Raw genomic sequence first — 15,297 nt, forward strand, 5'->3', positions numbered from 1 at the left:
GTTTAGTGATAGATAGAAGAGATGAGTTAGGACTGGGATAAACACTGGGGTGAGGTTAGGGATGAGGTGGCATGGATCGGGTCAAGTGCACAGGTGGTGAGATGTGATCTGGAGAGTAGAGTGGAGAGTTTTTCTTCTGTAATGGTGGAGAAGCAGGTTTTAGGGGGAGAGGACTGAGCAGTTGTGTAGAGGGTCTGTGGGGACTGTGTAGTAAAGCTTTCTCTGATGTGGACTATCTTTTGTTTGAAATATTAGATAGGTGTACACTCGCTCATATAGTCATGGACAGGTGTACACTCGCTCATATAGTCATGGACAGGTGTACACTCGCTCATATAGTCATGGACAGGTGTACACTCGCTCATATAGTCAGGGACAGGTGTACACTCGCTCATATAGTCAGGGACAGGTGTACACTCACTCATATAGTCAGGGACAGGTGTACACTCGCTCATATAGTCAGGGACAGGTGTACACTCACTCATATAGTCAGGGACAGGTGTACACTCACTCATATAGTCAGGGATAGGAGTACACTCGCTCATATAGTCAGGGATAGGAGTACACTCGCTCATATAGTCAGGGATAGGAGTACACTCGCTCATATAGTCAGGGATAGGTGTACACTCGCTCCTATAGTCAGGCATAGGTGTACACTCGCTCCTATAGTCAGGCATAGGTGTACACTCGCTCCTATAGTCAGGGATAGGTGTACACTCGCTCCTATAGTCAGGCATAGGTGTACACTCGCTCCTATAGTCAGGCATAGGTGTACACTCGCTCCTATAGTCAGGGATAGGTGTACACTCGCTCCTATAGTCAGGGATAGGTGTACACTCGCTCCTATAGTCAGGGATAGGTGTACACTCGCTCCTATAGTCAGGGATAGGTGTACACTCACTCATATAGTCAGGGATAGGTGTACACTCGCTCCTATAGTCAGGGATAGGTGTACACTCGCTCCTATAGTCAGGGATAGGTGTACACTCGCTCCTATAGTCAGGGACAGGTGTACACTCGCTCCTATAGTCAGGGACAGGTGTACACTCGCTCCTATAGTCAGGGACAGGTGTACACTCACTCATATAGTCAGGGACAGGTGAACACTCACTCATATAGTCAGGGACAGGTGAACACTCACTCATATAGTCAGAGAAAGGTGTATACTCACTCATATACTCACAGTGTAATTGCATTATGTATAGACACATACGGTACTACTTCCCTTGTACTTTGCAGTCTAATGTAAAGTCTCTTTTGCTATTTTGCATTTGCTGTTACCAGGAGTGAAGCCGGGAAAGTGTCCTGAATTTACTTTAACAGAGATTTGCCCCAAAGTGCTGCCTGTTCCCCGATGCTCTGCAGATGACCAGTGTCCTGATGGCCAGAAATGCTGTAAAGAATCATGTGGCGCAGTGAAATGCACCAATCCGATAGGTAAGTTAAAGATAAGTCCTGATCCCCTCTATAGTCAGGGATAGGTGTACACTCGCTCCTATAGTCAGGGATAGGTGTACACTCGCTCCTATAGTCAGGGACAGGTGTACACTCGCTCCTATAGTCAGGGATAGGTGTACACTCGCTCCTATAGTCAGGGATAGGTGTACACTCGCTCCTATAGTCAGGGATAGGTGTACACTCGCTCCTATAGTCAGGGACAGGTGAACACTCACTCATATAGTCAGGGACAGGTGTACACTCGCTCATATAGTCAGGGATAGGTGTACACTCGCTCATATAGTCAGGGATAGGTGTACACTCGCTCAATTAGTCAGGGATAGGTGTACACTCACTCATATAGTCAGGGACAGGTGTACACTCACTCATATAGTCAGGGACAGGTGTACACTCACTCATATAGTCAGGGACAGGTGTACACTCACTCATATAGTCAGGGACAGGTGTACACTCACTCATATACTCACAGTGTAATTGCATTATGTATAGACACATACGATACTACTTCCCTTGTACTTTGCAGTCTAATGTAAAGTCTCTTTTGCTATTTTGCATTTGCTGTTACCAGGAGTGAAGCCGGGAAAGTGTCCTGAATTTACTTTAACAGAGATTTGCCCCAAAGTGCTGCCTTTCCCCCCATGCTTTGCAGATGACCAGTGTCCTGATGGCCAGAAATGCTGTAAAGATTCATGTGGCGAAGTGAAATGCACCAATCCGATAGGTAAGTTAAAGATAAGTCCTGATCCCCTCTGATCTGCAGCAGTTACTGAACCTGCAGCTCCAGCCATGAGCTTCATACCTTTCTTCCACAGTTCTCTACAACAGACATGGTGGAGCGTCCATCAGAGGAGCCTCTCTTCTGGGCTTCTACACAATATGTTTGCTATGTTTTTTGTGTATTCACTGACCCCCCAAAATCTGCCACATGCTCCTTATGTTTACTGATTTATCTGAAGGGTCTGAATACGGTAATTGCAGAGTGAATTCTCCCTGCCATGTAGCCAGGAGTAGATTCATGTTTCAGTTTTAGCGAGTAAAGGATGGTGGACTGTAATCTGCACAGCAGCCTATGTTTCTCATGCCCCCTATATGTGTAGCTACAGCCTTAATACGAGATACAAAACACAATTCAATCCGACCATCAGGGACACTCGCTGTTTCAGTCAGGAACAGTCCACAGCACCACTTCTTTTGTCCTGTATCTGTATACGGATTGTCAACCTTATTGCTAAAGTCAGGCACCTCTACTTGTAGCTAGCTACATGCAGGCATGACAGATTCTCTTAGCTGATGTTTTCAGTGAGCTGTCAGTCGTCTGATGTGTCTAAGACCTCAGGGACACAAATTTGAGTTTCTTTCCTCATCCTGATCGTATGAATGCACTCAGCCATGTTTTCCAGGGAGTTAACTCTGCCACTGCCATCAATATGCCTGCAGCAATACGCAGTGCAATGTGAAAAGAATGGCATGGTATTAAACAAGCAGGAAGTACTTAAACCCACATGCAGTTGTGCATAGACAGTACAGACCAAAAGTTTGGACACACCTTCTCATTCAAAGAGTTTTCTTTATTTTCATGACTATGAAAATGGTAGATTCACACTGAAGGCATCAAAACTATGAATTAACACATGTGGAATTATATACATAACAAACAAGTGTGAAGCAACTGAAAATATGTCATATTCTAGGTTCTTCAAAGTAGCCACCTTTTGCTTTGATTACTGCTTTGCACACTCTTGGCATTCTCTTCATGAGCTTCAAGAGGTAGTCACCTGAAATGGTTTTTACTTCACAGGTGTGCCCTGTCAGGTCTAATAAGTGGGATTTCTTGCCTTATAAATGGGGTTGGGACTATCAGTGGCGTTGAGAAGTCAGGTAGATACTCAGCTGATAGTCCTACTGAATAGACTGTTAGAATTTGTATTATGGCAAGAAAAAAGCAGCTAAGTAAAGAAAAACGAGTGGCCATTATTACTTTAAGAAATGAAGGTCAGTCAGTCAGCTGAAAAATTGGGAAAACTTTGAAAGTAAGGGCTATTTGACCATGAAGGTGAGTGATGGGGTGCTGCGCCAGATGACCTGAACCCAATCGAGATGGTTTGGGGTGAGCTGGACCGCAGAGTGAAGGCAAAAGGGCCAACAAGTGCTAAGCATCTCTGGGAACTCCTTCAAGACTGTTGGAAGACCATTTCAGGGGACTACCTCTTGAAGCTCATCAAGAGAATGCCAAGAGTGTGCAAAGCAGTAGTCAAAGCAAAAGGTGGCTACTTTGAAGAACCTAGAATATGACATATTTTCAGTTGTTTCACACTTGTTTGTTATGTATATAATTCCACATGTGTAATTCATAGTTTTGATGCCTTCATAGTCATGAAAATAAAGAAAACTCTTTGAATGAGTAGGTGTGTCCAAACTTTTGGTCTGTACTGTACATACAGGGGAGCAAATCCTGCACTTGTGGCCCGTTGCTAATGATGATCCCCAGCAAAAATGCATACAGTGGAGGATGACCGCAGCGAACCACAAGTACCACAATAGACATCCTACATAAGATAGCAATTATGTAGATGTGATAATCAATATAACAAAATAATAGCAAAGACAGGTGCACTCTGCGGTCTTACTAAACCCTCAAACTGATTTTAAAATTGAGAGATTAACCAACATATCCTACGGTGTAGGACATGTTTGAGCCCGAGCACCGCGCCAAGGTTTCTCTAGTAGCTCGAGACCTAACACTTACCTACCTGGGCCTGTGTGGGCAAATTAAAGGAGCATGAGGCCGACTCACAAACAATTCACCTGTCTTTGCTATTATTTTGTTATATTGATTATTACATCCACATAATTGTTACCTTGTGTGAGATGTCTATTATGGTACTTGTGGTTTGCCGTGGGCATCCTCCACTGTATGCATTTTTGCTGGGGATCGTCATTAGCAACGGGCCACAACTGCAAGATTTGCTCCCCTATATATATGCACGACTGCATGTGGGTTTGAGCACCTCCTGCTTGTTTAATACCACGCTATTCTTTTCAGTTTGTATATATAGATTCCTGGAGGTGTATAAACTCCAATTTAAATGTGCCTGTTTTCCCATCCACAGGCTACATTTAGGTGCACCTGTGAGGCCTGGGCCATATCTTGAGTGGGACTCGCAGACTCCTCCCTCCTCCCATTGCAAGCATGGCCACATGCTGGAGGTAACTGGTGAGGTGTCTGTGAGTCGGACCTCACGCTCCTGTAATTTGTCCACTGGCTCCTGGTATTGCCCATACGGCACAGGTAGGTGAGTGTTAGGTCCCAAGCTACTTGAGAAACCTTGGCGTGTTGCTCGGGCTCAGACATGTCCTCCACAGTAGGATATGTTGGTTAATCTCTCAATTTTAAATCAGTTTGAGGGTTTAGTAAGACCGCAGAGTGCACCTGTCTTTGCTATTATTTTGTTATATTGTAATACGCAGTGCAATGCAAGCAGCATAGGATACAATAATGTGTGTTTTTAGTATTTACAATTTTGCAAGGCATATCAAACATGTTGTATCAATATAGTTGCCGTTACGGTACATAGTACACAATCTCCTGCCTTGTCTATTATGTTCCATATTGTACTGTTGCCTCTACTGCTACCCCTACTCAGTGACACATCTCCTGTCTGGTCTATCATGTTACTATACTATACTATACTATACTCTGCTGATGCTGCTGGTATTCCAACCCTGCACAGTATGAAAACCTGAAACTACTCCCTAAAAATTGATACTTTTTTGCTTTTTTAAAACCCATTGATTCTTCACTTTCCAGAATGATATATATTTTCTTTAAAATAATTCCAAACTTCTTGCCACTCCCGAAAAAAAAAAGGAAAATGTGTGGACCGCTTGTTAAAAATAACCATTTCTTCCTCCAATACCACCATGTGTGTGAAACACTAGTAGTAGGCATCTGCCCTCAAAAGCGATAGTTTTTGGAATATTTTAGTTCTTAAAAAGCTGGGAATCGCAGTTTGCCATATATGTCACTATCACTCATTACAAATGCTGTCTTGAGTTTGGATACAGTCCTAGGAGGCTCGAGCGTGTCATATACAGTGTGACATTTCAGGGAAATTGGGACACTGGAGTGCGGTCAAATTTATTCAGACCTGATCGAATCTGATGGCAAAATTGATCGAACACAAATTTGGAAAAAATTCACGAATCTTTATTTGTAATCCTTACCATGGAGAGGACTGAAGTGATTTATTATCTATTTACATCATTGTGGGCTACAATGGAGATATAAAAAAAGGTGTAGGGTCATCAATAGTTCATCCAGCTCCACAGTACACATATACCACCAAAGACCACACATTCTATGTCTAATTAATTCTTATATTATAATTATTCCTACAATGGCCACACAATGCTAGTATTTGTGAACGTTACATTATGGGAAGAAGGCCTCTAGAGACCATTGGACTCACCAAATCCTCCTCACGTAGAATAGAGAATCAGATGAGATCATCGGCTGTCATATGTTAAGGTCAATGTCTGACTACCATGCTTGAGCACCAAGGTGATAGGGGGTGGAGGTGGAGTGAGGAACGAGAGGCAGACTCTAGTACACATTATGGGGTGCTATAGTAGGAATGTGTCAGGTTACTGATAGTGAGATGAGGTAAGTGTCAGGAGTAATCCATACACAAAGCCCACAAGTACATTGGGAGAAGCAGGGTGTCAGTGTAGATTCAGCTTGAGAGGGATCGATAGGACAGACAGAAGATGCAATAAGATTCATCACTCATCTTCTCATCATAAGGGCTCATTCAGACGGCCGTATGCTGTCTGCAAAAATGCAGATCCATTTTTTGGCGGATCACATGCTGACCCATTCACTTCTATGGGGCCCTTTTCTTCCATTCCACGGCTCAAATCAGGATATGGCCCCACTGAAGTCTATGGGTCCGCAAAAATACTGAATGCTAGCCATTTTTGTGTGTGGACAATCCGCAAAAAAAAAAACGGATCTGCGTATTTTGCGGACAGCATACGGCCGTCTTATTTAGCCCTAATATCGTATAATCATCTGGATGTCTGATTCAATGATTCTGATTGTGATCAATGAAATCTTCTGCTTCTGATATGTCACCTCTACTTCTAGCTGAAGTGAAACCGGGGCTTTGTCCACCATATAGACGCACAGCATGCACTTTTCCTTTGCCTCCTCCGGACTGCTATAATGACCAGTGGTGTCTTGGTATACAGAAGTGCTGCTTTTACTCCTGTAAAATGGAGTGCGTCAATCCTGTAAGTACTAATTACATTAATAAAGGGCTTCCAACTATATAACCTGCCCTTCTCTAAAAACATACAAATATTGTCTGTCACTGTGTCTCCTAATCAGAAAACTGTGGACCTCATCATGCATCTGGTAAGGGATCATGGGTGGGAATCAATAGACCATGAGAACTATAAGACATTTGACAGTGTATAGTCTTGTGAGCAGCTATGAGTTCAAGCTGTAAAAGAAGAATAAGCTCCCTTTCCCTCTCTCCCAGTAGGAAGTCTCAGTAGATCTTTAACACTAGTTATCAGCTGAACTGTATATTTCTCTCTCTCTATATCTATCTATCTATCTAGACGAAAACGGACAGCAACTCCAAGTAGTACAAAAATTATAATTTATTGGGCCACAGTGGCACAGAAGCAACGTTTCGGCTCAAAATCCAGAGCCTTTCTCAAGCATATATATATATATATATACAGACGTGGACAAAATTGTTGGTACCCTTTGGTCAATGAAAGAAAAAGTCACAATGGTCACAGAAATAACTTTAATCTGACAAAAGTAATAATAAATTAAAATTCTATAAATGTTAACCAATGAAAGTCAGACATTGTTTTTCAACCATGCTTCAACAGAATTATGTAAAAAAATAAACTCATGAAACAGGCATGGACAAAAATGATGGTACCCCTAACTTAATATTTTGTTGCGCAACCTTTTGAGGCAATCACTGCAATCAAACGCTTCCTGTAACTGTCAATGAGACATCTGCACCTCTCAGCAGGTATTTTGGCCCACTCCTCATGAGCAAACTGCTCCAGTTGTGTCCGGTTTGAAGGGTGCCTTTTCCAGACTGCATGTTTCAGCTCCTTCCAAAGATGCTCAATAGGATTGAGGTCAGGGCTCATAGAAGGCCACTTTAGAATAGTCCAATTTTTTCCTCTTAGCCATTCTTGGGTGTTTTTAGCGGTGTGTTTTGGGTCATTGTCCTGTTGCAAGACCCATGACCTGCGACTGAGACCAAGCTTTCTGACACTGGCTAGTACATTTCTCTCTAGAATTCCTTGATAGTCTTGAGATTTCATTGTACCCTGCACAGATTCAAGACACCCTGTGCCAGACGCAGCAAAGCAGCCCCAGAACATAACAGAGCCTCCTCCATGTTTCACAGTAGGGACAGTGTTCTTTTCTTGATATGCTTCATTTTTTCGTCTGTGAACATACAGCTGATGTGCCTTGGCAAAAACTTCGATTTTTGTCTCATCTGTCCACAGGACATTCTCCCAGAAGCTTTGTGGCTTGTCAACATGTAGTTTGGCATATTCCAGTCTTGCTTTTTTATGATTCGTTTTCAACAATGGTGTCCTCCTTGGTCGTCTCCCATGTAGTCCACTTTGGCTCAAACAACGACGGATGGTGCGATCTGACACTGATGTTCCTTGAGCATGAAGTTCACCTTGAATCTCTTTAGAAGTCTTTCTAGGCTCTTTTGTTACCATTCGGATTATCCGTCTCTTAGATTTGTCATCAATTTTCCTCCTGCGGCCACGTCCAGGGAGGTTGGCTACAGTCCCATGGATCTTAAACTTATGAATAATATGTGCAACTGTACTCACAGGAACATCTAGTTGCTTGGAGATGGTCTTATAGCCTTTACCTTTAACATGCTTGTCTATAATTTTCTTTCTGATCTCTTGAGACAGCTCTTTCCTTTGCTTCCTCTGGTCCATGTCGAGTGTGGTACACACCATATCACCAAACAACACAGTGATTACCTGGAGCCATATATATAGGCCCAATGGCTGATTACAAGGTTGTAGACACCTGTGATGCTAATTAGTGGACACACCTTGAATTAACATGTCCCTTTGGTCACATTATGTTCTGTGTTTTCTAGGGGTACCATCATTTTTGTCCATGCCTGTTTCATGAGTTTATTTTTTTACATAATTCTGTTGAAGCATGGTTGAAAAACAATGTCTGACTTTCATTGGTTAACATTTATAGAATTTTAATTTATTATTACTTTTGTCAGATTAAAGTTATTTCTGTGACCATTGTGACTTTTTCTTTCATTGACCAAAGGGTACCAACAATTTTGTCCACGTCTGTATATATATATATATCCAGAAAAAGGACGGCACTCCAGCAGAATGAAAGTGAAAAGCTTCTTTTAATCGACCATACGTATGGTCGATTAAAAGAAGCTTTTCACTTTCATTCTGCTGGAGTGCCGTCCTTTTTCTGGATATATTGGTTGGGGTAAGAGGTTGATTCCCCAGGAGCGTGCACCCGTTTTTCTCCTAGTGCAGCCAGTGCCGCCATTTTTCCTCTTATATATATATATATTAGTGAGACAGTGACTGGAAAAGTAGTAGAGAATCGTTATATTTCGCCTAGGTTTCTTTCATATACCATGTACTACACTACAGGAGGTGGATATCTCAACTAGGAATCCTGGGTGAGATATCAGAAATCCAGGGAAAGCTGGTCTGCCTTAGCAAAGCATAGTTTGCTGAGGACTTTGGTAAATGGTGTTGTCGGGCCTGGATTTAATGGAATGAGGATGCAGGTTGGTAGCGGGGCTCCTCATTCCCTTCCTGTCCAGAACGGGTTTCATATAGAGCTCTAACCCAGGTGATGGAGCTCAGCTCATTTTTGGGCTATAAAGGTTTGCACTATGAGCATGTCTGGGTGGGGACCGATTGAACTGACCGGCTTTCACCATTGCTACTGAAGTCTGCTAAAGCAACAAAAAGGACACTGAGTTTATTTAGAATTGTGTCGTGTGGCTGGTAGTAGGCCGCCCGTATAGAAAGGGTGATCTTATGTTTAGTTAGTGCTCAGCCGAGCAGGAATTTATTTTGTATCTTTGCCTGAATGTAAAGGCCTTATATTTTGCTTGTGGATGAGAATAAAGAAAACAGGCAAATCCCTGTGTGAACTGTGCCATTGTGTCACTGTCTCTGACTGCTGTGCCCACCACTATTGAGCTGAACCCCACAATATAATATATATATATATATATATATATATATATATAAATTGGCAGCACCAACTATAAGTAAAAAGGATGGGTGCTATGTCCCAGGGTATAGGCTCATAACCCAAGAAAATAAATAATAAAGAAAAATGGACAGCACTCCAAAGGCTATAAAAATATGAAAAATGTATTTACCCATGTGGAACAGTAGCAACGTTTCGGCTCATCCATAGAGAAAGGCTTGAGAAAGGCTCTATGGATGAGCCGAAACATTGCTGCTGAACTGTTCCACATGGGTAAATACATTTTTTCATATTTTTATAGCCTTTGGAGTGCTGTCCATTTTTCTTTATTATATATATATAAGCAAAAGAGTAACAACGTTTTGAACTTTTGACTTTCAGGCTCCATATCTTAAAATCCACAACAGCTTTGCACATGAAACTCCCATCATTTTATAGATAATCATTTTGGCTATCTCATACATAAATTGGACTTGCAACTATTTAGCGTATGATTAGTTATGCAGATTTTTGTCATGTTACAATCGTATTCTTCTTGTATATTACAAGGTATAACCTGTTCTCACATTCCCTAAAAGCTCAGTGTGTTATTAGGTTGATTCCCAAGCGAGAGGTCACTGTTTCGAATCCAGGAACAGCCATGAAGATTTCCCCAAGAAAAGAGGAACAGCATCATCCTGCTCATTGATAGCTGTATCTCGACCAAGAAAATTGCCAAACTACATCATGTGAGCGCCATGATAGCTGGAAGAATACAAAATGAAGGCCATCCATCCATTCCAAAGCCAAGAAGTGGAAGTCCAGGCAAAATATTGAGGTCAGCAAGTCGGCTCATCTGAAGGTCTATTAGTTCTGGCATGACAAACACAGCAGTGTAGGTGGCTGGTATGCTTCATAATAGTGAGATCACAGACGTCCATGCAAGCACTGTGCGATACATATTACACTAGTCTGGGATAATGGCCCGAAAAAGATGAAGAAGCCTCGACTTCAATATTATCATATGAAGTGTCGGCTCGAGTTTGCAAAAAAGTACAAACATGGACAGTAGAAGATTGGAAATGGGTGATTTGGAGCGATGAGACGAAAGTCAATAGACTCTGATGGGTGCAAATGGGTCTCGAAGAAACAAGGGAAAAGGGGCTAAGGGTACTTTCACACTAGCGTTTTTCTTTTCCAGCGCTGAGTTCCGTCCTAGGTGCTCAAATCCGGAAAATAATTGATCAGTTTTATCCTAATGCATTCTGAATGGAGAGTAATCCGTTCAGGATTCATCAGGATGTCTTCAGTTCAGTCTTTTTGACTGATCAGGCTTTTCAGAAAACCGTAGCATGTTGTATTTTTACCTCCGGACAAAAATCCTGAACGCCGGATCCGGTCTTTTTCCCATTGACTTGCATTAACGCCGGATCCGGCGCCGTGTGTTCAGTCAAACCGGATTCGGCTTTTGCATGTTAAACCCCAAAAATGTGAAAAAAAAGTTAAAGTCCATAAATGGCGGATCCGTTTTTTCCAATGCATTTTTTCATTGTGATAAAAATCCTGATCAGGATTCAAATGTAATCTGTTTTCACACGTTTTTCCGGATCCGGCGGGCAGTTCCGGTGTCGGAATTGAAAGCCGGATTTAAACAACGCTAGTGTGAAAGTAGCCTTAGAGATCGAGAAATTTAAGAAACTGTCAAGTTGGGAGGAGGAAGCCTGATAATATGGGATGTTTTATAGCCAAAGGTGTTGAATAATTGACCAGGATCAATGGTGGTCTCATTGCTGAGCTATATGTCAGTATCCTACAAGACAAGTTACTTTGTACACTTGAGTACTATGGGTATGAAAAGGACAACATAGTGTTCCAGCATGACAACGACCAGAAGCATATGTCGAGATTGGGGAAGAAATGGGACAATGAAGTAGAGGAGCTGGATTGGCCCCCACAGTCCCAAGACCTCAACCCAATCAAGCACTTGTGGGTAGAGTTGAAGAAAAAGCTTTATTAGTATCCAAGTGAGTCAACCAGTATGCGCCAACATTGGGAACGTGTAGAAGAGACCTGGGAACAAATTTTGGTCGAGATATGCTTGAATCTTATCGACAGCATGCCCAGAAGGATTCAGACTGTGTTGAAAGCCAAAAGTGGATTTACAAAATACTAACAAAATAATAAAAAAATAACATTTAGAATTTTAGGAGAAAAACAGTAACAATGCAGTTACGAGACAAGAATCTGCATAACTAATCATATGCTGCAGAGCTACAAGTCGAATTTATGTATGAGATAGCCAAGATGATTGTCTATAAAATTATAGGAGTCTCACGTTCTAAGCTGTAGTGGATGGTGAGATATGGAGCCTGAATTTAAAAGTTCAAAACATTGTTACCCTTTTGCTTGTCAATGTATGTGTATATATAAATATAATGTCTACCCTGTGATGATTTATAGGGATGAGCGAATCGACTTTAGATGAAACATTTGAAATCGATTCTGTAACGGTCGTGTACACACACACACACAGGGGTGAGGGAAGTGACCACTGCGCTCCACCCTTACCCCTGGCCCTGCCTACTTGCCTCGCGAGTCCTAATGACAGGGGAAAACTGGACGGCAATCCCTAACTTGGAATAAGTGCAGGGATGACAGACAAACAAACAACAGAACGTGAACGGACCGAGTCAATACCAGGAAAGCTACAAAGTACAAAGGGAGCAAGCAGAGAATTGTCAGGAGAAGCCGGGGTCATAAATACCAGGAGAGTCGTGAAGCACCAAAGGAGTCAGCAGAGGATCGTCAGGAGGAGGCCGGGGTCAGAATACCAGGAGAGCAGCAAAGTACACAAGGAGCAGGCAGAGGATCGTCAGGAATTCAGCAGGAGGTAAGTACGCCAGGAAAGACTAAATCACAGGTGGAACCTAAATAACAGGCAATCTGTGGCCAGCAGGCTGCCTGTATTTATAGTGGGGAGTGAGGGTCATGTGACGTGGCCAGCGTTACATGACCGACAGACCAACCAGTCGAGCACCGAGTGATCAGCTCGGCGCTCAAGGCAGACTTAGGAGCAGGGAGCCACCCATCTACAGTCATGTGAAAAAATTAGGACACCCTTTGAAAGCATGTGTTTTTTTGTAACATTTTTAATAAAAGGTTATTTCATCTCCGTTTCAACAATACAGAGAGATTAAAGTAATCCGACTAAACAAAGAAAACTGAAGAAAAGTCTTTTCAAGATCTTCTGTAAATGTCATTCTACAAAAATGCCTATTCTAACTGAGGAAAAAGATAGGACACCCTTGCCCCTAATAGCGAGTGTTACCTCCTTTGGCTGAAATAACTGCAGTGAGACGGTTCTTGTAGCCATCTACCAGTCTTCGACATCGGTCTGAGGAAATTTTACCCCACTCCTCAATGCAGAACTTTTTCAGCTGTGAGATGTTTGAGGGGTTTCTTGCACGTACAGCCCTTTTCAAGTCACCCCACAGCATCTCAATGGGATTCAAATCTGGACTTTGACTTGGCCATTCCAGGACTCTCCATTTCTTCTTTTTCAGCCAATCTTTGGTTGATTTACTAGTATGTTTTGGGTCATTGTCATGTTGCATGGTCCAGTTCCGCTTCAGCTTTAATTTTCTAACTGATGGTCTCACATGTTCTTCAAGCACCTTCTGATACACAGTAGAATTCATCGTGGATTCTATGATGGTGAGCTGACCAGGTCCTGCTGCAGCAAAGCAGCCCCAAACCATGACGCTTCCACCTCCATGCTTCACAGTTGGTATGAGGTTCTTTTCTTGGAATGCTGTGTTTGGTTTACGCCAAACATGTCCTCTGCTGTTGTGTCCAAATAATTCAATTTTGGACTCATCTGTCCAAAGAACATTATTCCAGAAGTCCTGGTCTTTGTCAACTTTATCTCTGGCAAATGTCAGTCTGGCCTCGATGTTTCTCTTGGAAAGCAAAGGTTTCCTCCTTGCACACCTCCCATGCAAGTTAAACTTGTACAGTCTCTTTCTGATTGTAGAGGCATGTACTTCTACATCAACAGTAGCCAGAGCCTGCTGTAGTTCTCGAGATGACACTTTAGGGTTTTTGGAGACCTCTTTTAGCATCTTGCGGTCTGCTCTTGGGGTGAACTTGCTGGGGCGACCAGTCCTGGGCATGTTGGCAGTTGTTTTGAAAGCCCTCCACTTGTAGACTATCTTCCGGACAGTGGAATGGCTGATTTCAAAATCTTTTGAGATCTTTTTAAATCCCTTCCCAGACTCATAGGCTGCTACAATCTTTTTTCTGAAGTCCTCTGACAGCTCTTTTGCTCTCACCATGGTGCTCACTCTCACTTCAACAATCAGGAGCACACCAAACTAAATGTCTGAGGTTTAAATAGGGCAAGCCTCATTCAACATGCAGAGTAACGATCTACTAATTATGTGCACCTGGTGTGATATACCTGTGTGAGATCTGAGCCAATTTAAGAGGGAATACATGTGAGGGTGTCCTATCTTTTTCCTCAGTTAGAATAGGCATTTTTGTAGAATGACATTTACAGAAGATCTTGAAAAGACTTTTCTTCAGTTTTCTTTGTTTAGTTGGATTACTTTAATCTCTCTGTATTGTTGAAACGGAGATGAAATAACCTTTTGTTAAAAATGTTACAAAAAACCACATGCTTTCAAAGGGTGTCCTAATTTTTTCACATTACTGTAGTAAAGCTGCCCTGGGAACGAGGTCAAACACAGATCCTCGCTCCCGAAGCTAAGCAGCAGGTCTGCGGCTAATGGGGGACCGAGTGCACCTTCGGAACCCCATTACAGATTTGTTCTAATACTGTATGGAACAGGAGCTCCAAACAGTATTAGAATGTATTGGCTCAGATGAGCCAAAGTTAATGCTTTGCGAAGACTCGTGAGACTTTGTGTAATAACTTCATAAATTAATTTGTTCTCTATAAAACAATTTCCAGTACTCGGGTTCGGTTCCAAGGGGTACCTTCGCTCATCCCTAATGAATTACATTACAAATAATTTTTTCATCTCTTCTAGTACATAAGTGAATGGCCGATTGAAATAATAAGCAATAACGAAGAGTAACCACAGAAGGGATCGGCCTCCTCGCAGAAGAAGTTTCTGATCACTCTATTCTGACATCAGATCTGGAGGTTCCAGAGTCAGTTTCTATAATCAGAGATCAGCTTTTCCATGTGCTATCAATAAATCAGTGAGATGCAGTAATAAGAAATGTTGTTGTATAATCTGTTCAGAATCCATTCACACAGGTAAAAAGATAAAATACTGTCTATATACAGTCACCACTAAAGGGAGCTCACTTCATACATATTATACAGCCACCACTAGAGGGAGTTTACCACATACATATTATACAGCCACCACTAGAGGGAGTTTACTACATATAGATTATACAGTCACCACTAGAGGGAACTCACTACATATAGATTATACAGCCACCACTAGAGGGAGCTGACTACACACAGATTATACAGCCACCACTTGAGGGAGCTCCCTACATATAGATTATACAGTCACCACTAGAGTGAGCTCACTAGATACAGAATA

At 42.2% G+C, this 15,297-nt stretch overlaps 1 protein-coding gene across 2 annotated transcripts in view; it reads left to right on the forward strand.

Moving 5' to 3' along the window:
* Positions 1 to 14,962, forward strand: part of LOC122922457 (WAP four-disulfide core domain protein 3-like) — a 30,097-nt gene extending 15,135 nt beyond the window's left edge. The window contains exons 5-8 of one of the 2 annotated variants that reach the window (XM_044273083.1): positions 1,285 to 1,437; positions 2,027 to 2,179; positions 6,605 to 6,750; positions 14,767 to 14,962. In XM_044273083.1, the coding sequence (XP_044129018.1) occupies positions 1,285 to 1,437; positions 2,027 to 2,179; positions 6,605 to 6,750; positions 14,767 to 14,814 (500 nt within the window). In that variant the 3' untranslated portion in view covers positions 14,815 to 14,962. The remainder of the gene's footprint in view (positions 1 to 1,284; positions 1,438 to 2,026; positions 2,180 to 6,604; positions 6,751 to 14,766) is intronic. The other variant, XM_044273084.1, reaches the window with a different exon arrangement.
* The last annotated feature ends 335 nt before the right edge of the window (positions 14,963 to 15,297 follow it).

This window comes from Bufo gargarizans, unplaced genomic scaffold (assembly GCF_014858855.1).
Source record: "Bufo gargarizans isolate SCDJY-AF-19 unplaced genomic scaffold, ASM1485885v1 fragScaff_scaffold_377_pilon, whole genome shotgun sequence".
NCBI lineage: Eukaryota > Metazoa > Chordata > Amphibia > Anura > Bufonidae > Bufo > Bufo gargarizans.